The sequence below is a fragment of the Lepus europaeus genome, chromosome 9 (assembly GCF_033115175.1).
Source record: "Lepus europaeus isolate LE1 chromosome 9, mLepTim1.pri, whole genome shotgun sequence".
NCBI classification, from domain to species: Eukaryota; Metazoa; Chordata; class Mammalia; order Lagomorpha; family Leporidae; genus Lepus; species Lepus europaeus.
This window is the reverse complement of record NC_084835.1, coordinates 25,750,743-25,774,967: the sequence shown is the minus strand read 5'-3', so window position 1 is coordinate 25,774,967 and position 24,225 is coordinate 25,750,743. Positions and strand designations below refer to the sequence as shown.

The 24,225-nt window shown below is 60.4% G+C and overlaps 2 protein-coding genes across 4 annotated transcripts in view; both read right to left on the bottom strand.

The window, feature by feature from the left end:
• Positions 1 to 461: 461 nt before the first annotated feature.
• On the bottom strand, positions 462 to 9,618 carry GRM2 (glutamate metabotropic receptor 2). Of its 2 annotated transcripts, XM_062200165.1 has the most exons (6): positions 9,294 to 9,618; positions 8,555 to 9,138; positions 5,590 to 6,427; positions 2,833 to 3,908; positions 1,183 to 1,363; positions 462 to 970 (listed from the first exon to the last, which is right to left on the bottom strand). In XM_062200165.1, exons 2-6 carry the CDS (start codon positions 9,002 to 9,004, stop codon positions 897 to 899), a joined length of 2,619 nt encoding a protein of 872 aa, XP_062056149.1. In that variant the 5' UTR covers positions 9,005 to 9,138; positions 9,294 to 9,618; the 3' UTR covers positions 462 to 896. The 2 variants fall into 2 exon arrangements, with proteins under 2 accessions (XP_062056149.1, XP_062056148.1); XM_062200164.1 differs by having other exon boundaries at positions 8,555 to 9,618.
• Positions 9,619 to 13,391: 3,773 nt separating this feature from the next.
• Positions 13,392 to 24,225, bottom strand: part of TEX264 (testis expressed 264, ER-phagy receptor) — a 28,607-nt gene continuing 17,773 nt past the window's right edge. For both annotated transcript variants that reach the window (XM_062200993.1, XM_062200994.1), the window contains exons 5-6: positions 17,152 to 17,320; positions 13,392 to 13,980 (exon numbers count right to left, since the gene is read on the bottom strand). In XM_062200993.1, coding sequence (XP_062056977.1) covers positions 13,712 to 13,980; positions 17,152 to 17,320 — 438 coding nt within the window. In that variant the 3' untranslated portion in view covers positions 13,392 to 13,711. The remainder of the gene's footprint in view (positions 13,981 to 17,151; positions 17,321 to 24,225) is intronic.

Below are 24,225 nucleotides of genomic sequence, written 5' to 3'. Positions count from 1 at the left end.
TCCGTGCCCTGTGAACAGGCAGCGTTTGGCCTCAATCCGTCCCTTGGTTCCCTCTGCACCGAACGCACAGCCTGGCTGCTCACGGACCAGTGGCTCCTCCAGTGGCAGGCAGGCAGGCAGGCTGGCCGCTCCTTGGGGCCACAGTCTGCTGCCCCCTCCCTCCCGTCCCATCAACGCCCACGCTGTCCCCAGTCCCCAAGGACAGCCTCGGGGAAACCCTTGCAGGGCCAGCCAGCTGAGCCTGTCTGCTGATACCTCAGCCCCGGACAGCCTTGGGCGGTTTGTTCCTCTCCACCTCCCGGTCCTATCGTCAGGCACAGTGCAGAGCCAACAGATCCTAGAGGAAGGAAGATCGGGAGGTCGTGGTGGCTGCAAGGGGCCCCCTGGGTCAAGGGCAAAGAGTGATTTTTTTTTTTAAATAAAGACTGTTTATTTACAGATAATACAAAATAAACCACAGGACAAGCTACTGTGCCGGGGGAGGAATGGCCCGCACGATTACCACCCTCCCCACCCCAGAGTAACTTATATAAAAAATTAAAAAGGCCCTAGGGGAAGGACTGGGCTGGAAGCACCTTTGCTGACTGGGGGCTGGGGCCTGCCGTCCTCAGCCAGCCCGTTCTGGGGCAGTGCACCCTGGCTCGCTCCCCTGGGAGCCCTGGACAGGGCAGGGAGGGGAACGGCTGCAAGGGCACCTGTGACCGCTGCAGGGGCTCCCAGGCCAGGGACCCCGACTTCGGACTCCGAAGGGTTGGGGCAAGCAGGAGGCAGTGACTCTGGGGGCGGGCATGGGGTGGGCATTATTGCAGTGCTCCAGCCAACTTCCTCCTGGCCCTGGACGCAGATCTATGCTGGGTGCCGGGAGCAGCTGTGTCAGGGCAGCACTACGGGGGGCTTCAGAGCGATGACGTCGTTGAGTCTACCACCTCGCGGCCGTTGCAAACGGTGGGGACAAACTGGGAGCCGGACCCTGGGGAAAGGAAGCCCGATGGCGGGGATGACCCTGAGGTCTCCAGAGAGAGCAGGCAGGCAACAGGGAAAGCAGCCCCTCCCGTCCTCTCCTGGCCGGGGCCGTCAGTCCCCCCCCAAACCCCCCCACCCCCCGCAGAGGGATCTCAGCCAGCCTGAGGAGCTAGGTGGGCGGCGGGGGTGCAGGTGGAGAGGGCTGCTTAGGATGTTGACCTTGGCCGAGGCTGGCGCTGGCCCTGGCAGCAGCACTGCCGAAGCGGCTGGTGGGCGCCCGGTGGCTGACCACGTTCTTCTGTGGCTGGAAGAGGATGATGTGCAGCTTGGGTGCGAAGAGGCAGCCGAGCACCACGGAGCCGCTGAGGCTAACCGACACGCACATGGTGGTGGTCTGCACCTGCAGTGGCCCAGTGGGTGAGCAGGCCCAGGTCACGCAAGAGCCTGCCCCAAAGGCCTGGGCCTGGTCTTAGGAGCCCCCTTTCTGGGCTGTCAGGGAGGGAGTCGGGGAGCCTGTAAAGAGTCCATTACCGGGTTTGGGGTCCACTTGCCAAGCCCCATGGAGGATTTCTAGGAAGATGGGGCCCAGTCCCAGTGTCGGCCTGCACTGTTTTCTCAGGGAGAGCAGAGTTCCAGCTGTGGGGCTGAACATACAGGGGAGCCTGTTCACCTGCAGAGTATGCATGTGTATAGGGGGACACAGGTATGGAGTGCATGCATGGGGGTGCCCGTATCTCTGTGTGGGTGTGGGTATGAAGTGCTTAGTGTGTACAGGAGTGTGGTATGTGTGGTGTGAATGTGGGCTGTCTGGTATGGGTGCATGTATAGACAGGGAAGCATGTGTGCACATGTGTGTGTCTGCATGAGGGCTGCTATGTGCGTGCTTGTGCACCAGTATGTGTGTGCACATGTATTGGTGGGCAGTGTGTGTATATATGTGCATGTCTTGGGTGAGTCCTTAGCCACTTATGATTGGCATGCAAATGTAAATCATATGCAAATGCAAGCTGAGTCAGAGCCGGTTCCCTCCCCCATCCTGGCCTTCAGCACCCAAGCAGGTGGCCCAGCAGGTGCAAGCAGAGCAGCCAAGCCCAGCGGTCTGTGGACCCTAGCAGTGTCACCGCCTCTCTGCTCCATGCTGGAGAAAGGGCCATTGTTGAGGCTTTTCCCTCCATTTTCCTGTCCCTTTCATGGTCAAGATCATCAGTTCAGATCCTGCTCTGCATTCTCCAGCTGAGTGACCTTGGCCAAGTGATTGAACGTCCTGAGTCTCTGTTTCCTGGTGTGGCACTGACTCTGGAGTCATGAGGATTAGCCAAGGGCGCCCTCTTATCATGTGGTGCTCAGCCACCTGTCGTCTGCTCGGAGAGCCCTTTCCTGACCCTCCTGTCCCAGTGGGCGTCGCCCTTTGCAGCTGTGGAGAGACCCAGGGGCACAGTCAGTGCCAGTTGGAACCAAATTTGCTTGGGAGCAGCAGCGGGGATGCAGTCTTGCCTGCTTTAACCTCTCTCAGCCTCGGCTCCTCGATCCCCTCTCCCACCCTTCTTCATTACACCATTGCTACCTCCTCAGTTGCATCTCTTAACCCCTCCTCTGCCAGCCCTTCAGTGGAGAAGGGCAGAGCCTCTGCTCCTTGGGACGTATTTCTGCACCCCCATCTCCCACGCTAGGTGATGACATCTAGGTTGGGAAATCTCTTCTCCACTCTAATCCTGCTTCCTCATCTCCCCAGCATTCCTGCCTGGCCCCATTCAGTCCCACCCCTCCCCTGGGGGGGGGGCCCTCACAGCTATCGGTAGATTAAATGAGATACCAGGAACCTGAGTCCCCACCTTCCCTGCCCTCCCACTCCTGTGGCAGGTGGCTCACCCGGTAGTCGCTGGAGGTGACGTAGAAGATGGGCAGGAAAGCCAGCCAGATGATGCAGGTGGTGTACATGGTAAAGCCAATGAACTTGGCCTCGTTGAAGTTCTCGGGGCACTTGCGCGTCTTGAAGGCGTACAGCGTGCAGAGCGCGATGAGCAGCACATTGTAGGCCAGGGATCCCAGCATGCTGGCGTCACGGTGGTTGCAGCGCAGCGTCACCACCTCCCGCCGTTCGGGAGCTGTCTCCTTGCCCGTGCCCGGTGCCTCCACCACCAGCCAGGCGGCCACGATGAGCAGCTGGCCCGAGATGAGCGCTAGGCAGATGGCCACCTGTGAGGCGGGACTGATGAAGCGTGGCCGCTGGGCACCCTCCCGGGCCCCCCCAAAGATGCGCGCAATGCGGTTGGTCTTGGTGAGCAGGGCTGAGTAGCACACAGAGAAGGCGGTGCCCAGGCCGAGGCGCCGTAAGGTGCACACCGCCGTGGAGGGCTTGGCGATGAAGATGAAGGTCATGCAGTAGCAGAGGAAGACGCCACCCAGCAGGATGTAGCAGAGCTCCCGGCCTGACGCCTTGACCACCGGCGTGGCATTGTGCCGCACAAAGACACCCAGCACAAACAGCGTGGCCAGGGCACCCAGGCAGGCAATGGTGACAGGTCCCACGGCCCAGGCATCGCCCCAGCGGATGTACTCCTGGGGCAGCTCGAAGCAGCCGGTGAGGCTGGCGTTGGGCCAGTAGCCCAGGCCGCAGTCAGCACAGGTGAACTCATCCAGCCGGTACTCATAGGGCTGGCACGGGATGCAGAGCCAGCAGCAGACCTCACCGGGCTGCACGCTCTTCACCTCATTCTGCAGGCAGGGCTCGCTGCAGCGAGAGGCAGGCAGGGGCCCTGCGGAGGGGGAGGCCCAGGGGATGAGGCTGGTGTCCAAGGTGAGGCCTTCTGCCCAGTAGCCCACCTTCTGGTAGCGGTAGCGCCCACTGCCTGCCCGGAGGTAGGTGAAGATGTTGTAGCGGCCAATGCCATCACCAAAGCGGTCGAAGCGGACCTCATTGTGAGTGTCAGCCGGGCGGAAGGGAGCTGGGAGGGGGCAGAGAAGGAAGAGAGTGTTGGATGGGGGGCTACTCAGAGGCGACCTCAACCCTCACCCTAAAACAGAACCCACGCCCCAGAGACCAGGCCCCCTCCAGCCTTTCCGGTCCTTACCCCACGCTAAAGCCAGTCCTGGCTTCAGCCATTTTTCTAAATGAGAAGGTCCAACAAATCCTGTCCCCAAGCTCAAACACCAAACCCCAACCCTCGCCACCCTTGAACCCCAAACGTAACTCCAGTCTTCAAGGCCAGGCATCTCCACACACCGAGTCCCTGCACCAGTCCCTAGCCATGGCTCACCAAACCCAGCCTCGGGCCCCATCTCCAACACTGTGCCATCCAGGCCCCAAATGCTAACTTTATCATGACAGACCCTGGAGCTCTCCCACCAGACTTAATGCAGAGAACCCAAAGTGAAGCCCACCTCGGATCCAGCCTTACCAGCAATCACCTCCCAGCTCCAGCCTCCACCGATCTCCACCCTAATCCCAGTGCAGACCAAGTCCCGATCCCCAGGGCCACCTGTAGTCACGGCTATTCATCAGAGAGTGCTCTCTGTCCATCCCGGCGAAGCCTCACGGCAGTCCTCCCCCACAATCCCAGGTCCCAGGGAGAAATCAGGGTTCGAGAGAGAGGATGACAGGCCTCTGGCCCCACGGTGAGTGGGACAGCCTGAAATCAAACTCAAGTCCTCCCTGCTCAAGGCCCTACATTTTCCAACTCAGCCTCAGAGTTCTCAAAATCCGTCTCCAGCCCTGCTGTCAATTCCACGCAAGCCAGCAGATGGAATTTAGCTTTGCTCCAACATCAGCTCAATCAGATCCCAAACTCCAGCCCTAACCCCTGACTCCAGCGGAAACTCTGGAATGCCAGTCTGATCGGGATGAGTCAGCCCTCTGCAGCTGCAGGCCCCAAAGCCAAGGACGCAACCCACCAGAGAGGTGAGACTTTGAGAACTTCTGTAAGAACTACTATAGTTGCATGCACTGAACATGCATGGGCTTTTTTCCTCTCTTATTATTCTCTAACAACTTATTTAGCATTTATACTGTTTGAGGTATTCATCTGGAAATGATCTCAAGTATAAGGGAGGATAAGTGTAGCTTATACACCAGAACCACACCACTGGCTGCAAGGGATGTGGGCATCCATGGATTTTGGTATCCTCGGGGGTCCTGGGACCAACCCCCAACAGACACCGAGGGACAAACTGCATTGCTTGTGTTAACCCTGGGCTGGTGCTTACGAGCCCTGTCAGCCCCAGCCCCCTCTCACGGCTGGAGTTGGTGACGATCCTGAGGCGCTCGTTTTCCTGTAAGCTGGCCCTTATACTGTGAGACGACCCGGACCTGGGGTGGACTCGGGGTTAGGAGTAGACATTGCGTCTGCCTGTGAAAGGCTGTCCTGACGTTTACCCTCAAGCACGAATGTGACTCTCGTTGCTGAGAATGGGCTTGGGGTCCCCTGGTCTCCACCTCTGGCAAGACAGGCAAGGCCCAGGCTGGGCCCAGAGACCCTCAAAGGAGCAGAGGTCTGCTCACTGCTCAGCCCCGGCTCCAGTGGGAGTCCTCTCTGCCCTGCTGGCTGGCCGGGTCCTCCACTCACACTATGCTATGTTTTCTGAAGTCCTGCTCCCCATCATCTGATGGCCACTGGCCAGCACTATTACCGTCAAACTTGACATTGAGCACGAAGTCCTTGTAGAGGCGCCGCCCGTTGACCGGCCGCATGGCGTCACAGAGGCGGGTGGTGTTAGGGCAGAGGGTGCGGTGCATGTTGTGCAGCGCATGGGCCATGGCGTACACGGCGTTGACCACAAACATGATCTTGGACTCCTGCTCGAAGGGCACAGCCCGCAGAGAGTGGGCTGCACAGTCTCGCTGCCGGAAGCTACAGCGGAACCTCTGCTCCCAGAACTCCCGGAACCAGGGGTTCCGGCTGTTGTTCCAGGGGTCCAGGCTGCGGAAGTAGGAGGCAAAGTCACTGATGGGGTAGGAGGCCAGCTCAATGGTGATGGCGCCCTCGGCAGCCCCCTCGCTGCCCGCCACGACGCTCTCCAGTGCCCCCCAGCCATCGCTGGCCACCCAGGTGAAGCTGGCATTGAGGCGCTGGGTGGCAGCAAGCAGCTCCCGGGCGTCCTCGGACCGTGTGAACAGGACGGCCACGCGGGCACTGGGCTTCTGCAGCAGGGCCCGCACCACACCCTCGAAGGCGGCCCGGCTCATGGCACGGCCCACCTTCTCCGAGGTGGCCACACAGATGTTGCGGGCGCGGGCCTCCAGCTCAAAGGCCTCGATGCCTGTCTCGCCATAGTCACCCTCGGACGCCACAGTGGACACGTAGGTCCAGTTGAAGAAGCGGAGAATCTCAGCCATGGCCTTGGCTTGGAAGAAGTCAGGGGGCACTGTGCGGGCAAAGTAGTCGTAGCGGGATTTGTCGCTCAGCTTGGCACTGGTGGAGGCGTAGCTGATCTGTGGGATCTGAAAGAGCCGCAGGAGGTTGGCCACCTGGGGGAGGGGCAGGAAGGGCAGTGGTCAGGGGCCAGGTCAAATAGCAGAGGCAGATGCATCTAGCAGCCCTTGGGGTCGAGTGTCCACAAGGTCAGCCCTGAGGCTTCGGTTGCTCAGCAGGCCTGCGTCCTGATTGATGAGGCTCTCCCCAGGGGGTGAAGGAGTCTTCTGGAAGGCCAGGAAGGAGAACCGGGCCCAGGCACTCGGGTTCTCAGCCACATCTTAATCCCTCTGCTACCATCCTTGAGGCCCAGGGCAGCGAGCTATGGGAAGACTGGGCTGGAGAGAGGCTGCTACCTGGCTGCAGCAGGAGCACAGGGAGGCACCGGGTGGCATGTGAGACGCTCAGGGCACCCAAGCTCTCTACTTGTCTGGGGGCAGGAGTCAATCCTGATCGGAAGATGGAGAAACCAGGAAAAATCTCCCCCCTGACCCACAGGAGATTCCCACTACCCTGGAAGACCTAAGACCTCATCTCCGCTGGATGCCCGAAGCTGAAATAGACAAGGCTCCCTGTTCCGGAACTGACTGCCTCGCACCCTGTCTCCCATCCTCCGGTCCCTGACCAGTTTCTCATCTCAGCCTTGTAAAGCTGCTAAGGGAATAAAGATGACGGTGTATGGGAGGCCGCCGTGCTCGCGTCTGGAAGATGACAGGGATGTGAGCCAGAGAGAGGGCAGGAGTGAGGAGGGGTCAGTGAGATAGGCTCCTAAGGATAAAGACCTGCTGGTGCTCACCAGGACAAGGAAAAAGTAGGCTGATGTTGAGGAGTGGGGACCACCAGGGGTGGGCAGGAGCTAAATGGGCTCCTGGAGACAAGTCCCTGGAGAGCTGTGGAGACCCCTGTGGACGTCAGACAGTAGGAGGCTGCCCACCTGTCCCCAGCCCCAGCCAGGACTGCAGATGCTGCTGACACAGTCACATCTGTCGACGCTGCCACCTCAGTTCTCTAGGAATTGAGTCTAGCGGGACAGCCGATCCAGTCCCAACAGCAGGGGCAGTAGCCAGGCTTCCCCAATCCCAGGCCAGAGGCTGACCTCATGGTTCAGATTCCTGTTTCTGCCCCATTTCTTCTACACAAGCATCACAGGTCGGGGTCCTGCACCCTCCCCTGGTGGCAGTGGCCTCAGTCAGCCTCCTAAAACAAGCTGAGGCGCAGCAAAAGGCCCTGCCCTGGCTCCCAGCCCTGATCCCAGCCCTGGCCTCATCTTCCTCTTCTGGGCACCCAGCGGCTGAGGATATGGATGAGAGGCGAGAACCCAGACCAAAGCAGCCAGGTGTGCTCAGGGGGCAACAAAGGGACATCAGCTGAACAGACACCATGTGCTGAAGCTGAGCAACAGGGCCCTCTGCGCTTAGACCTTGTGGGAGAGCAGGAGATGGGGGCCAGGTTTCTTTACCTTCTCACTCGCTCAAATCCTGCACCCTCCACCCAGTACCTGAGTTACCCCCATACACACACACACACACACACTCTGCTTCTCTCCTTCCTGGCTCCCCCACCCTGTTGCTCTTCCCTGGCCCACTGCTGGCTTCTCCCCATTCTCTTCTGTCCCACCCAGGGAGAAGTGATCTGACAAATTAGGAGACCCCTAGCTGACAGCCCTGATTTCTCATCTCCCTTTTGCCTCTCTTTGATCCCCGGTCTCCCCATTTATGAAATGAGTTAATGATAACAGCAGCCAGGCCTCTTGTGCCCTTGTGACATCCAGGACCTCTGAGAGACACCACTCCACTCATTTCCATCACCAACCTAAAAGTACAAAGTGCCCCAAGTCCCATTTTAGGACAGGGAGGCAGAGACAGAGAAAAGAGAAGCAATATGTCCAGGGCCATGCGACCAGCAAGTGGGGGAGCCAGGATTCACACCTGGGGCTCTGGCTCCAGAGCCTCTGAGGTTTGTTCAATATCAGGGGTGTGAGTGTGTGCATGTGTGTGGTTCTCCTGCACAATCTCTAAAACACAACCCCTGTTATGTGGCAGGGGCACTTTCATAGTCTGTAAAAAGCTACTGAAGCGAAGTTTCTAGTCTCTTTTCCAATGCGTGGGAGTCTGGGAGCCCCTGCCCCATGGGAATTCTGGGTCACCCTCCGGCCTTCCTCCCTACCCCATTCGGGTGCATACCTGGATGGATACATCGCTGTAGGAGCCGCCAATGACACCAGTGATGGCAGTAGGAGCGTCACCATGGGTGGCGTAAGAGCCGTCGGGACAGATGTGGCGGGAGCCATCGGCCCCGCGGCTGAGTGAGGCACGCACGAAGTCCAGCGCCTGCTCCAGGGCGTGTGTGTCCTTGGAGCAGCTGTCGAGGATGTGTGCACCCAGTTTCACACCAGGGAGCAGGTGGGGATCATGGTTGATGCGGTCCAGTGCGAAAAGCATGGCCTCAAGGCGCTGGATGCCACGGTGCTCATTGACAGGGCCACAGTCCTCCGCCGGGCCACCCTTCTGGTGCACTGGGAACAACCCGCCCAGCACCAGGTCCCCCTCCAGGGTCAGCACCTTCTTGGCGGGACCCTCAGCCACAGCACCCCATAGCAGCAGCAGTGCCAGGAGCCCAAGCAGCGATCCCATGGCCCCAGAGGGGATGGATGGGTCCAGCAGACCTGGGTCTCCAGGTGAGGAGGGCAGAAGCAGCAAAGGCAACGAGAGGAGGAAACAGGGACCAGGAAGGACAGACAGGAAGAGAGGAAGAAGGGACCCAGCTCCTGCAGAGAGATAGACAGACAAACAGGAGAAGAGGGACCTGAGAGTGACTGCCCTTTCTGACTCTGCCACTTCCCACCCTTCACCCAGGTCACCAGGGACAGGGTGGTGTCACTAAACCAGGCTGAGAAGCTCCTGGGATGCCCCCCGAACCTACCTCTCTGTCCTCATCTGCGCTGCAAATGGGCCCTGGGAGGCAGCCAGGGGGGCAGCGGCCCAGGCAAAGGATAGAAGACCACAGCCAGCGCCAAGCTTTCTGCAAATCACAAGCTACCCAAGGCCTCGTATAAAACACTCAGGACCTGGAGGTCAAAGCCGTTGCAGCAGAGGCCACATCAGAGCCACCAACTGGGGTGGGCAGGGGTATCCAGTCCCCATCCTGAGCCTCAGATTTCCGGGGGGGGGGGGGGGGAGGAGCTGCTCTTTGAGGGCCCACAGGCAGAGGGAAAGCAGACTCTAAGGTACATTCTCCCACCTCTGGGGAGACTGGAGCCCGGGGAAACTCTTAGTGTTCCAGCCTCTGGCTCGTCTCCTGACTGAGGAAGGGACAGGGACCCCAGGCCCCGGGAGTAAGACAGCAAGGTGGAGAGGCTGGCAGCGGGAGGGCACCAAGTGGCCACAGGTGCTGGGCCAGCAAGGCAGGTAGACATGAACGTGTATGCCAGCGGCAGGGCTATCTGTCGTGTCAGACTCTCCAAACAGTGCCGAGGCTGGGCGGCTGTGCGGGATGCTGTTGGAGACGTGGTGTCTCGGAGCTTCCTTCACTCCAAACCCAGTGGGGAAAGACACCATTCCCAATTTGCCTGTGCTTGGCCTCAGGGCCCGGACCGCGCTGGCCCTGGCCTGTAGGAGTCCTTTCGCCACCTGCCTCTTCCACCCTGCATCCTCTCCTGTGCATCCCAGTTGCGTTCCCACACACCTACCCCACACAGGCTCTTAAAATCACCAGGCTTGGCAGGGCTAGGAGGGGGATGAACGTCTTTCCTCAAAACAGGAAAGGAAACTGAGGCTGAAGAAGGGCAGCCGCAAGTTCAAGGGCCCTGTGTCCTGACCGCAGAGACCAGGGCCCCCGGTTTGCCCTCTTCGCTCCGCAGGACCAACCCCACTATGGTACCAGGGCTGGGGCAGGCTCAGGTGTGGACCCAGAAAGCAGCAGCTCAACCAAGCAAACAGGAGAGAGAAGCAGGGGTGAAGCCCCCCTCGGATGGGGATAGGGACCCAGATGGAGGCTGGAGCCAGCGCTGGTTAGAGAAGGCCAGGACCCGAAACTCAGGGGCAGGGCAAGGGATAGAACCTTGGAGTCCCCGCAGCTGGGGGCCTGGGCCACAAAATCTGGGCAGGGAGCAAGCGATCCCGAGAGCCTGAGACAAAGAGGCACAGACAGAAAGAAGGACCGGAGGACGCCGGAGCAGGAGGAACCGGGCAGCGCGATACAAGACGTGCGTTCTCCGGGGGAAGAAAGGCGGGACGCGGGGGCTGTCTTCCCGCTCCCCGGAGCTCCCCGGGACCAAGAGCCGTCTGCGCGCCCCGGCCGGGGCGCCCAGAACTCAAAGGCTCGCGGGGCCTCGGGACGTGGGGTCAGGGCTGAAAAGGTAGGCAGCAGCCGCGGCACCACGGGCTCACCCTACCTGGCGCGCCCGCTCTGGCGCGGAGAGAATCGGAGTGAGCAGGGGGCGCGGGGATCCAGCTCCAGCTTGCTTGCTCGCTCGCTGGCTCTGCGCGCTCCGCCCGGCCGCCCCGCAGCTTTCAATCGCGGCCCGCCCCGCCCCCGCCCCCGGCCCGCCCCCAGTCCCTCCTCCTTTCCTCCCAACTCCGGGTCTCCCGCTCCCAGCCCGGCCCCCACCTCTCCGTCCTGCCTCACCCCCCCACCCCCCAGCTCCTCACCCTGCGCCTCCCACAGCTCCCGCTCTTCGCGGGTCCACCGAGCCTGGAGCTGTCCGCCGCGTGGTGCTGAATCCCCGGGCGCTCCCGCTCAGCGCTGGAGCAGGTGCCTCACCGCCCCCTCCACCCTGCAGTCGGACTGCGTCCGAGAGGGTGGCCAGAACAGGGCATGGGGCACGGGGTTAGGAAGCCCCAAAAGGTGCGCACAGTGCGGCAGATGCCCATCTGCGAGCACGGAGGAGCTGACTAGCATCAAGGGGTGCCACTGGGGTATAGGTGGGGAGGCATTTGGGAGATAGGTAGAGTGCTTGGCCTGCTGCCACAAGTCTGTCCCTGTCCTCACATCCATCCGAAGGACTGCAGCTTGATCCACAGGCCAGGCCCCACGTGAAAGCTGGGGCCTGAGTCACTAGGGGTAAAAGAGTGGGGGGAGGGGGAGGTCAGCACAGAATGGGGCTGCTGCTTCCTTCCTGTAGATGACCTTTCAAATTGCTCTCCCATACACACACTCACGCATTAATCCCTGCTCTCACGTACAAAGCACATTTAAGGCAGAGACATCAACGAGGGTGGGGGGAGGGGTGCTGCTGGGTCAGAGGCCCCGGGTCAGCCCTCCTGAGGCCTGCAGGGGGGATCTGGGAGGGGAGAGGTGGGGGGGGGGGAGGTTCCTGGAACTGACTGCTGGGTAGGAGGGAGTGAGAGCCCGAGCCCAGGAGGACAACTCAGAGAAGATGCTCTTGACTCTTCCCTCTCACAGCAGGATGGGGAAGGATGCCCCTGGGCAGGGGGTGGTAGGTCAGCTACTGTGCCAGGTTGTGTTGAAGGATTTGGGGAGAGGGCCTGTGCCCAGATCCAGCCCCAGACCTGTGCTATCTGCCCCCAACATGCCCACACTATCAGCTAAGGGACTAAGGGGTTAAGAGGCACAGCAGCCTACATACAACCCCCTGGCGGTGCCCTTTTCTCCACAGGTGTCAATGGAAGCAAAGCTGGCTCAGATAGGGGCTAACAGAAGCACCAAGCCCCGGCCCTCAGGCACACACACCCACATGTGTGTGTGGCAGTCGGAGGCAACGGCCACCGAGCACAGGGTTTTTCCCAGGACACAGAAACCTGATACCCCACTGCTCTGGAAAAGGTCACAGCATTCAAACAAAACAGTCGCATCAAACCCAAACAAACAGGAACCCAAATCGTTAAAGGAAGACGAGGTGCCAGGGGGAGGAGGGTTTAGAGCTGTCAGACGAGGCTGGGGAGACAGACCTGTGGTCTTCCAGTTCTGACTCTGCCACCGGCTGCTCTCACCCTCTCTGGCTGGCTTAGAACGACTGTTCACTGGGATAGGTGAGCGACGGGATGGCCCCTGGAGCAGAGGGGTTGACAGCGGGAGGGTGCTGAGGTGAGAGGAGCTGCACAGCGAGAGCAGCCACACTCTAAAAGGCGCAGGGCTTTCTACAGAAACATGGCTACAGACAGCACCAGCCCGAGAAGGCCATGACGCAGGCCACAGCAGGTAAGCCGTACAGTCCCTCTGCAGCGCATGGATGTGCAGTCACACACCGGCTGTGCGGCCACCACTGCCAGCTGTGCACACACAGACATGTACCTCCCCTTCCACACTCAGCCACATGCACACAGCTGTACCCATGGACATGGCCAAACAGCTGTAACGTTCATAGCTGTACAGGTAGACACACAGCAAAACACGTAGCTTTACGCAGGAGCAAACAGTCATGCACATAAAGTTGTACATGGACAAAGTCCCCAGAGACTCTCCCAGCTATCCTGCCTCATACAGTCCTGCAGTCAGATACACAGACACACAAAGCCAGCAACATAGGCACGGAGCCGCACAGCCGTCCACACAAACGCATGCCCAGCCACAATCCCTTGCTGATGCTCACTGGGACAGAGCCTCACTCACCCAGGACCACCACCCACAGCCCATCCGTGGCGCACACCCACAGGCACACAGGCACTGGCAGGCACAGCAGGGACGTCCTCACCTGCTGGGGAAGTCCCAGCATGAGCACAGCCACAGACACAAAGGCATCCTTTGCAAGCAGACAAAGGAAGGCTTGGGAGCTCCCTGCTGCTGAGCCCTGGAGGGCACCTGCACTCAGCTCATAGCCCTTGTCCTGCTCTCTCTGCTCTGCAGTAGCCTGTGCAGTGCAGGGGCAGCTGTCCACTGGGATCACAGAGCAGGGCAGGCAGGGCCCCTAATACCCCTGCCCATGACCCCAGGGTACCTGGCCATGTTCTTTCTTTTCCTTGTGCTAGGGGGATGGGTGGGGAGTAGAGGGTCCTGCCAATACCAGGCTTATCAGCATAAGGCTCCCCAAAGTGGAACTGACAAACAAATATACAACCCAAATCCAGGTGAAACAAGAAAAACATCTGCTTTATTCTGGGTTCTGGAAGCTCTAATGTGAGTCTGAAAAAGGATACAACAGGGGCAATAGCCCCAAGGGCTGGTGCCACTAATAGTCTCAGGCTCCTCTGGCCCTGGGAACCAAAAGTAAGTTAGGAGAAGGCTTAGCTAGAAGCCTGGGGTCAAGGAAGTCAGTTTCCCTGGGCACCCCCAGCCCCAGCCCAGGCCGGGAGGTGGAGGAGGAAGAGGGCTGGACAGCCTGCTCGGTTCCTTGGCAACTGTACTTCGGGAGGGTGTGGGCCACAGGTTACTCTTAGTCCATCTCAGTGGTACTGGGCTCTGGGAGTGGCCCCCACAGGCTTGGCCTCAGGGTCGAGCCGTGGTTCCCCCAAGGGCCCCTCGACCTCCAGGTCCAGCTCCTCGAAGGATGAGCCGCTGGTGCCTGACTCGCTGTAGCTGTGCTCACTGCGGGTGTCACCGTCATCCCAGCCGCGGCTGCTGGCCCCAGGGGACAGCGTGGTGGCCGAAGCCTCCCGGCTACTGGGCCGAACCTCTAGGCTTACGGAACTCGTGTCACTCATCGTGTCTGCTCCTGTACCCGGGAAAAGGGAGCACAGGTTAGTCAAGACCCCCACCTCTCCCGGGAGAAGGCAGGGGCTCTGCCCCCAGCTCAGCACGCGCAGTCTGCTCATGAATAATATAGCCTCCCCGGCTCAGGAGGCTGCTCCCAGCCGCTCTCTGCCCTCTGCCCTCTGGCCTGGCTGGGGCAAGCAATGATCAGGCCCAGGGAGAGGGGCTCGAGGGATGGGGGAAGGAGGAGAGCAGCTGGCTGTGCACACTCCTTTCCCTTCCCTGAATTAGCCCCAGCTCCTTGCATTCCCACAAAGCTTGCTGCCCTGCCCCCACACCCATTAAGGGCCACTCAGCCGGAGGTGAGGAGCTGAGGAGCTGAGGGGAGAACAAAGAGACCCAAGTAGTGTCCCCTCCACCCCTTTCAGGCTGGGGGGGGGGCTTGTCCAGGGCCAGTTACAAAACACTGTCCACAAAGCACGAGGACTGCAAAACGGACCAGGTGACCCACTCTCCAGCCCTTCTCCCCTGGCAGAGCACCCCAAGAAGCAGCCGCATGTGGAAAGGAAGGCAGCTGGCCCTGCCTCTGGCCCCCCTTGAGCCCCATTGGAGAAGAGGCTGAGGCATTTGGCCACTGCAAGGAAGGAGGGTGCTGAAGCATTTTAAGGGCTTTCTCCCTCCCTCCCTGGCTTAGCCTGGAATCTTTAACCACCCCACCCACCTCCCACTGGTAAAGAGGGGCCATGAGAGCACCTGCTGGTGGCAGGAGCCCCCAGACAGCACTGAGCTGGGCTGATGGCCCAGACCCCCCAGCCTGCTCCTCTTACTCCCATGGCAGCCTCTAAGCAAGCAGCGCTTCATCTGCCCTGTCCAGGAGCAACAAGAGCAGTGCGCCCATCCTCAGTGAGGGAGGAGCAACTGTTGAACACCGTGTGTGTGTGTGTGTGAGTGTGTGTGTGTGTTTTGGGCCGGCTTCCCTGTGTGCCTGTGTGTGTGTGTGTGTGTTTTGGGCCAGCTTCCCTGGGGGCTCCTCTCTCCCGAGCCAGGCGCAGCTGGGTTCTGCTTGGCCTCTGGATTCAGCCTGGAACTTTCCTTGAGCCTCAGCTGGGGCCTAGGTTGGGAGTGGGGAGTTTGGCAGGGGGGTCTGCTCCTCCAGAAGATGTCCTCTAGGCCCCATCGGCAGAAGGGAGGGGAGCCCTGGAAGTGCCCAGCTGCTGGCCCAGGGCCCTTCTTATACTGGGGTCCCGGAAGGAGGCAGAGCTGAGCTTGTAGTCATGGCAAGGTCCTTCTGAGCCCGGGATGACATTCCAGCCCCTTCCTCGCTCCTTGAATGCTGACCAGTGACCCTGGGGGTGCAGGCTTGAACAGCACAAAGGGAGGGGACGGCTTCTCCCCAGCCCCATCAAACTGTCGGGTTCGATCCACCCGCCCACCCAGTGGCTCTCCCGAGACCACAGCACTGGGACTGTCTGCTTCCTGGAAGGCTGCTTCCTCCCTCCCAGCTCCTGGGCCAGCAGTAATCAGAGGAAGGAGTCCAGGAGTCTCCTGCAGGCCAGGGCTCGGCATGCTGGGATGATGACAGCCCCTTGGGGACACATGGACACTCTGACAGAGGAGCCAGAGGCAGGGAAGTGCCATGGCTACAGTCCCACCATGGTCCACATAGGAGGAGGCCCCGGTGCCCCGAGCCTATCCCCCATCTCTACCCAGGGGACAGGCAAGGCAGGGAGATGCATAAATCCCCAGGGCTGCTGGGGCAGGGGGTGTGAAGCTACCACCTTCACCCTGGGCCCTCCCTCCTGCTCTGCCCACAGCCAGTGCAAGATCAAATATTCATCGCCTCTCTGGAGCTAAATAATACATCAATGTAATAACAGGCGTGAGGCAGCTAATCACCCCCTGTCACCTCTCAGCCCAAGCTGCGACCCAGCCGGGAGGCAGAGAGGGCCAGGCCAAACCTTGGGTGGTCAGACACCCTTCACACAAACCCACCACATGCTGCTGTGGAAGAAAGGGGTGTGCACCTGGTGGGTGGATACCCAGAGTCCACTATGGGTGTTGGGCCAGGCCCTCTCAGAAGAGAGTAGACCGGTTGGCCCCCACACCAAGGAGCAGGCAGGCTGGGGGGGAGGAGGATGGGCCAAGGAGCTGGGGGGTGTGGGAGCTGCGGCTGCAGCCAGCTGTACCGGGTGCCAGGCAGTCCTTCAACGCCCCTGGCAGGTGGTGTTTGGGAGGGAAGGAAGCTGGGTGGGTGAGCCAGGGAGGGGGGAGGCAGGCAGCAGAGGGAGGTGGCAGGAAGGTCAAGGTGCTCCTCCTTCCCGCCCCGGGGGTTGCCTGGGCCTGCTGACCTTGTGCTACGTTCTGTGCCCATAGTAGGGGCCCTGTGGGCAGAAGGGAGCAGTACCCCATGGAGGTAATTAAGTGGCAGATGAAGTTAACTGTGTTGGACATAGGCCCTAGGGAATAGAGACTGTCTCCCAGCACCCTCCCCCTCGGCCTCTGTCAACACATGTCTCTCTAGGCTGACCTTGGCTGTTGAAGACTGAATGGGCAGACTGTCTTCTGAAGAATCCAGGAAGTCATGGGCTCCTCCAGTGCTAGGCCCTCAGGGACAGCCCAGCTCACAAGAGATCACGGCAGGGGGTGGGCCGAGAGTAAGCAAGCAGCTTGTCGGCCTGGACCTGGGGCATTACGGCTGCCAGCAGGGGCGTGGGCTGGCTCTGGGGGAAGGGGCAGGAGACTGCCCTCGCCGCTCCCCCTGCATGCTCCCTGCTTGCTCTTCCGTAGACAGAAAGCGCTGGCTCTGGGTGGGGTCCCACACTGGAGGCAAGAGAACACCTTGCTCCCCTCTTCATCTTCCCGATCTATACCCATCGTACACCCCGACTCCTTTCCTGAGCAGCCCCGGCCCCTTTCAGAGCACCCAGCTGTCTGTGGGCCGTTTCCAAGGGCACCCCTGATGCCTCGGAAAGGCATCTGTGCAGGATCTGTGTATCCGAGTTGCTGGGGGCAACGAGTGGGAATCCACATCTATGTGGAGCCACACGTCAGAACGGGCAGCTCTATGTGTAGGTCCTGGGGTAGGCACGTCTGCTTCCCCCTTTGCCAAGCACAGTCTGGCACCCACGGTGCCAACCCAAATAGGGAGGAGCCTCCAGGCAGAGCCCCACCCTCACTCCCTTCCCTTCCCTACCTGTGCCGTCCATCGGGGTGTCACTGGTCTCCACCAGTCCCCGGCTTCTCCGCTCTGTCTCCTTCACCTCAGGCACATAGAAGTCTCCCTGCCGAGCCAGGGGGCACATGAAATGGATCCGGTCTTGCTGATAGATCTCTAGCCGAGGGTGGGCACACAGCTTCCGCTCCTAGCCAGAGAGGGACAAAGGGTGGAATGAGTCCTCCGGAGCCCCTGACCCGCTTGGTCCTGGGTGGCCCCGGGAGCTGTCTCCGGCCTGTTCCCTCCCACAGGGCTGGCTCTGGTCCCATCATCATCTCTTTCACTTCCCAGACCTCTGCTGAGGAGGCAGACACAGGGAGGACCCTCTGAGCAGGGCCCCACACTGCAGGGGGCAGCAGTGTGAGGACCCAGGAGGCCTTAGGACAACTCCCAGGGGCAGGTGCTGGAAAAGTTCAGGAGCCTACTAAATCCTATATGCATGCCTGGGACTGACAAATGATTCTAAAAGGCACGGTTTCACAGAGCCAAGTAGTTTATCACCCCTGGACCAACCCAAGACAGGGACCCCATAAACCATGGCGCCAGGGGCCAAGCCATCAGAGGACCCCTGGCTCTGACCTCCTCCCCACCCTGGACAACGCACACCAAGTCACAGACAACAGACAAGGCCAGGGGCTCTGCCCTTGCAGACACGGTGCCACAGAGGCTGGACAGAGGCTCCAGGCCAGCTAAGCCCCCTTCCGCTCCTGCTGCCCTGCTAGTTCTAGACTATGCCAACCCCTGAGACTGTGCCCACACCTCCTCACACGCAGGCCCAGGTGTGAGCCGAGGCAGTGGACGTGGGCCCTGGGCTGGAGGGGCGGCAGCACAGCTGGAGCAGCTGCTTCTAGAGCCCAGGTTCTGACAGGTACTCCACCTGCCCTCCGCTGCACACAGACTGCTCCCCACCCGCCAGTGCCAGCATGTGGAACAGAGAGCAGACACCTGCCAGAGTCGCCCGAGACAGGCAGGGACAATGAGAACGGGGGTCAAGTATCTCTCGCTCTGGAGCTCGCCCCCTGGCCCACACTGGAACACAATCACCCACCAAGACGACTGCGAAGCCCTGCCCTGTCACCGCTCGCCCGCCAACCTTCACAACACGGCTATTTATAGCACCGCTGGCTCTCACCACGAGCTCTGGAATGAGCCTTCCACTTAGCAGTAATGAGAGACTTAGCGCCTGGCGGGGAGAAGCCACTCCAGGACTCGCTTGTCGCAGGCTCAGCCAACCCTGGGGTTAAGGAACCTCCTCCAATTAAAGCAAGCGAAGAGGGGTAAAAATGAGTGCATGGAGCACAAAGAGGAGGAGGAACCAGCTAAGAGGTTTGGCCAGCCAGGACCTCAGCCAGCTGGGGGGCACGTACGTCTAGGCCACGTGAAGGGTGGACGGCCTGGGTCTGGCTGCAGCAGCTGGGCCTTGAACGCCATGGGTGCTGGGCAAAGCTTTTCATCCTATGCCTCTATGTGCACAGCAGCGGAGTGGAACACCCCAGCCCCGAGGCTTCCGAGGTCAGAAAGGCCAAGTCATGATTTCTAACAGTTCGAATCCAATCTCTTCTGCCAACCCATTTGCTCTCTGGACCCCTTCCACCTCATGAGTCCACACGCCCAACCGACTCCCCCCAGCCTAAAACACACCTTTGCTCCTCCACCCACTCACATGCCCGGCCCCGCCCTGGCCCTCAGGAGGAGGCTAAACAAGAACAGGAGGCCAGGAAGCAGGAGCTACTCTGGGGCAGGCATCTGTCAAGCCAGAGCCCCACTCAGCAAACTGCACCAGGGCACTGAAGGCTAGGTCAGGAAGGCTTCCCGAAGCAAGAGCAGTGCCTTGGCTGGTGGCTAAAGACACAAAGAGGGTCCGTCCCCAGATCTGGTCGGGGCATGGTCTCCACTAGTACCCCCATGTTCTGGGCAGGCAAAGGGTCCAAAAGCACAGCAGCCAAGTGGCTATCGGCTACTCAACGGCTGCAGACAGCTCAGAGTGTTCCCAGAGACTCCGTGGGCAAAGACAGGACCCTGTCCCAAGCCCTACCAACTCTCGGGCTACCTCCCTAGCTTTGCTTTGGGGAAGCTTGGCAGCAGCAGGGATAAAAAGAAGCCGTGCTCTTTCCATATTCTCTTCTAGGTTGGGCATCGGGGTGGGCAGCACCAGGCAGCCACCCTGTGCCACCTGCTCCGCCAGCCCCCTCGTTGGCAGGCAGGAGGCAGCTCTGCGGCTGCTCTGCGCATCTGCCTCCTCCGGAGAGCCGGGCTCTGAAGTTGCCTGGCTGTGGACAGCCCCGTTGCCATGGAAACCGCATCCTCCATCCTTGCCATCGCCTTCATCTCAAAGCCATCGGGGAGAACAGAGGAATCGGAGAGACAGAGGATGGAGAGAAAAGTGAGGCCCGGCTGCACAATCCTTCCTTCCCTGCCCAGCCCTCCCTCCTCAACGCACCCACACAGGGGGCACCAGCTGCCTGAACTTGTCTCCAGGCCACTGTCCCACCCCCTGCCACCTGGGGATCCTGGCCCCTCCACCCAGAGGAAGGAAGCACAGAGCTAATAAAAGCCCCATAAACTGCTCATCCTCAATCCATTGTAACATATGCTAGATCCTGTCAAAATTCAGACTTAGGGGTTTCTAAGTTGCTCCTGCAGCCCTTCCTGGGAGACCCTCCCCTCCCCTCCATGCTCTGCCCACTGAGCAAGCCTGAGTCTAGTGAGTGAGGGGCATGCTAACCATCTGCACTGTCCCAGAGTGACCAGGTAGGAAGCATAGTCCTTTCCCGCCTGAGCAGGTGCAGCCTCTGAGGGAGGACAGAGTGGCCATGGGCTGGCTCTTAGGGCCTCACTGCACAGTAGGAGCTACAGCCCAGGTGGCACGTCGATGAGCCGGTAAATATTGGAAAATCATTGGAGGAAGGCGAGGCCAGCTGCTTCTCCCTCAGCTGGCCCCAGGGAGCCCTTGGAGAGCAGACTGCCAATGGCCAAGGACGCCAGCTCAATGGCACACTGGGCTGGGACTGCCGGGTATAGGAATCTGGATGGGCCTGGCGTCCTCACAGCCCTGGGCACACCTCCTTCCACGGTCCAGGGAGCCAAAGGGGACAGGGGAGCCTGGGCTGGCCACCGCTGAAGCCGCTGGCAGCTCACTTCTACACACAGACTTGAGGAGACCCTGGGCCCCTCTCCCCGGTGGGAGGGATGTAGATGTCCACAGTCCTTGCCACCTAACAGGAAGACAGTGAATCACGAAAGGTGTCATGAGGAACTGCTGGAAAGCAGATTCAGGAGTCCTGGTCCCCAGACACACCTCCGGGCCATTCCTCCCACCTGGGCCTTCCCTAATCAGAGGCAAGAGGGGCACCTGGGGCCTACCCGGCATGCAGGGATTTCTAGGTCCTGGTCACCAGCACATTCCCCTCACAGCCCCACCTTGCACCAACATGGACTCACCCACCCAGGAGTACAGGCAGACCATGGAAGAGCAGGTCACACGCCTTCCACAGGGTGCCCAGGGCATTGCCTCAGCTACTGGGCGGCACACCGCTCTCCTCAGGCCCAGCCCATCTCTTGGACAGGGAGAGGCATTCAGCCTGCTCAGCCCTGGGCTCCACAAAGGGGCCAGGTCTATCCACAGGGGCTGCAAGGCCTTTCTGAACTAGCAGGGAGGAGGGAGCTCGGGCTTGTGCCTGGCTTCATTTGGGGTGGGGAGGAGATGAGAGACAGAAGACGTCGGGTGCAGGCAGTAGGCTGGAGGTGGATCCTACTTCCCAAGCTACACAGGGGCTGGGTTTGCTCAGAGCTCGGTGGCCACAAATGTCCACAAGGAGGCGGCCATGGGAGTGGGCCAAGGTGGAGATCACACTTCTCCTACAAGAGATCTGCCCAATATATCCCTGCCCCATCCTAGCCCCTCACCTCCTGCCTCTCTGGGCTAAGGGGCCCTAGGTCTTGGCTGCCCAGCCCTACCATCACTCTGTGCCAGGCTGGACGGCCAGGGAGCCACACAGCCAGCAAGCAGCTGTTGCCTCCCAGCCGCGGCGGGGGCATCTCCTCGCTGGGTGAAGCGATGCACGCTCATTTTTAATTACAGACGCTGATGATGTGCACCCGCCCGCACACACAGCGGTCCCTGAAAGTGGGGGCTCAGGCCCCGGAGGCCCCTCCGGCAGCCGGTCTGCATGGCATGTGCAGAGGCTTGGGGGAGGTGCAGCAGGGAGGCTGTGGCTAGAATGTAGCACGTTGTTATTACTCTGCCCAGGAACTTCCGTCAGCTTCCCTCTCCCCACCAGGCCTTCCAACAGCTTCTGGCCAAGAACCTAAGCCACCCCGTGGGCTGCTCTGGGGGCCGTGCAATGCCAGCAGCGAGAACCTGACTCTCCCCTCGCAGCAGGAGGGCCCAAAGCTCTGAGTGACAAAAAAGACTGGGAGTGAGACAGGCCTATCAGGGAGGGGACAGGACCCGGGAGCCTTGGCCTGGCTTCTGACACATGGAAAGCTCCCTCTGGGCCTCAGTTTCCCCAACTTCGAAAGGAAGGGATTAGAACAAGCGTTCCCAAAAGAAGAGAGGAACTGGAAAAAGTGAGAACACCAGTTTTTCAAGAAAAGACAATGGAGACAAATCCAAACAATGCAGGGACGACCGGAGTCGAAGACATCACGCTAACTATGGCACGGCCTGCTGTTCTGTGCACCACTCGGCCAATTAGAAAACTAAACGGAAGCAAGAGGTAAAGGCGCTCTTGGGGTTGAGATATGGCCCAGGGCTGGTCTGGGAGCACCCTGTGAATGGCAGAGGAGCCAGGCAGGCAGGACCAGACCTGGGCAGGAGCCTGGGGAAGACTTTGGAAGGAGGGAGATGTGCAGGAGAGGGGCGGGGAGGCGGGGTGCTGTGCCTGGCACCCCAGCCTGCTGTTCCTGTTGCTGCTGCTGCCTGAACACTTTTCATTTTCACCTCAGAGCCGGCAGCCCACCACACAATTTACACCTCTGCTCATCTCCCTGGCGCTACCCAGGCTCTGTCTGCCCAGGCAGCTCAGGGAGGGGCCCGGGCAGCAACATCATGACGGGCTGGAGCATGGAGCAGCAGGACGAAGACGAGTCCCTCTGTGCAGGCACATGGACACAAGCCCTGAAGCCCCTGACGCTAGCGCGAACCAGGACAGCCCAGATTCCGCAGTGTTGCCAAACATCTCCCTTCTCCAGGGTTCAGATGGCCAAAACGACCCAGCTCAGCCCTGCTCGGGCCTTCTTGGGCCTTGTGGGGCAGAACCAGAGGGCTGTGGAGAGTGGGAGAAGGTACACATGGGAGCTCAACCAGAGCACTGGGTGGGTCAGCCCTGGCAGCCCATGCTCTCCCTCCCAAATCCGACTCCCCTCATCACAGGCGCCACAACACCCCCTCCGAGATCCAGTCACTCTTTGCAGCGTCTGCACTCAAGGACCTTGAGCCCTGCCCGGCTCCCACATGGAGGAGAACGCTGCTGACTTATTATCCAGCAGCAGGGAGGCTGTGCGGTGCAGATGGAGCCATGGAGCCAGGCACCTGGGAGCCAGAGGAGGCAGGACGAGCCGGAGGGGAAGGACAGGTGGGCAGGTGAGGGAGGAGGGGAGGAGGGGAAGGCCTGAATTTCTCAGCTCCAACTGACACTCTGCCCTCTCTCCAGCCCTCAGGGGAGACCTTCCGGCTCTCCTGCATAACCAGAGAGCTGCCTCGCCTCAGTCTCATGTGAGCGCTCGGCCGAAGGGCACAGCTGCACCCCAGACTCTCCTTCAGCTTCCTAGTCCTGAATCCCAAGCCTTCAACAGAACTCTTCCTGGGGAAGTCAGGCCCGCCTTTCTGGGGAAGGTGCTCCCTCTGGTCTGGTGATGGCTCAACCCCACAGCACCATTCAGACGAGCCTCAGCCCCCGGGGGCCCACAGGGCTGCCAAGTTCCGATCCGAGCTGGTATTTCAAGAGTGGTGGCTCCCACGCCGCCCCAGCAAAGCCTGCCTTTGTGCTTTCAGTCCTGGGGAAGAGGAGGAGGGAGGGGTGAAGGCAGAGAGGATGGGGGCAGCTTCCAGTGGCTAGGGCAGTGGGGGAGAGGTCTGGTCTCCTGTGGGTTCCCCCCCATATCTCAATACCCAGAGGCAGCTCCCTAAGGGGGACCGGGGAAGCCCAGGCATGGTAGGAGAGGCTCCTTCAGGCTGCTCCTCTCAGTTAAGACACTGAAGCCCAGTCTGGACACTGTCACTCGTTTGCTCAGATGCCAGCAATGGCTCCCGATGGCTGCAGAAGCAGTGACTCAACTCTTGCTCCTCCTCTGCAATGTCAGCCTCACTGGGTGCCTGCACCTCTGCCTGATCTGCCTTTCTCTCCAGAGACCACTCTCCCTCCTTCCAGGTTCAGCCTGAATGCCACCACTCACAGGGCTGCTCTGCCTTCCCAGTGACTTTACTCATCCCCTCGCCCCCAGGCAGGGGTAAGCTCTGTGGCTGCAGGAGAAGTGTGCTAGGGCTGAGAGTGCCTTCCCTGTGCCAGAGCCGGTCACTGAGCAGGTGGCGGCTCTGGCAGGTGAGCCGGTCCTGTGGACCCAGGGAGGGAAGCCTGGGAATGGGTGAGGACATGAGGCCTGATGAGGCGCCTGCAACAGCTGCTTCCTGTGCCCAGAGCAGCTGCCAAGGCCACACTTAATGAGTGCCTGCTGGGCACATGGGCAGCCAGGTCCTTCCTGTCCTATGCCTTTGGCTCCCATAGCATCTCCCAGACCAGCAGCTGCTCCCAACTCTGTCCAGGCTGGAGACAGAGGGTCAGGTGGGTGCTGACACAGTGCTGCCATCCCAGGCTCCATCCCAAGTGTATCCCAACTTCAGGAAGTCCTCGGCCTTTGGTCTCAGCTCCACACATGCTGAGAACAGATGGCAAAAGGCACCAAGGAACACTCCTCAATCCAGGGGACCCAGTGTGGACTCTGTCACTGCTTCATCCCTTGACCTTGAGTAACCTGCCCTCCCTAGGACTCAAGCTCATCATTTGTAAAAGCCCGGGGATGCTGGCTTTGCTCGGGATTCTGTGACTGCCTCCT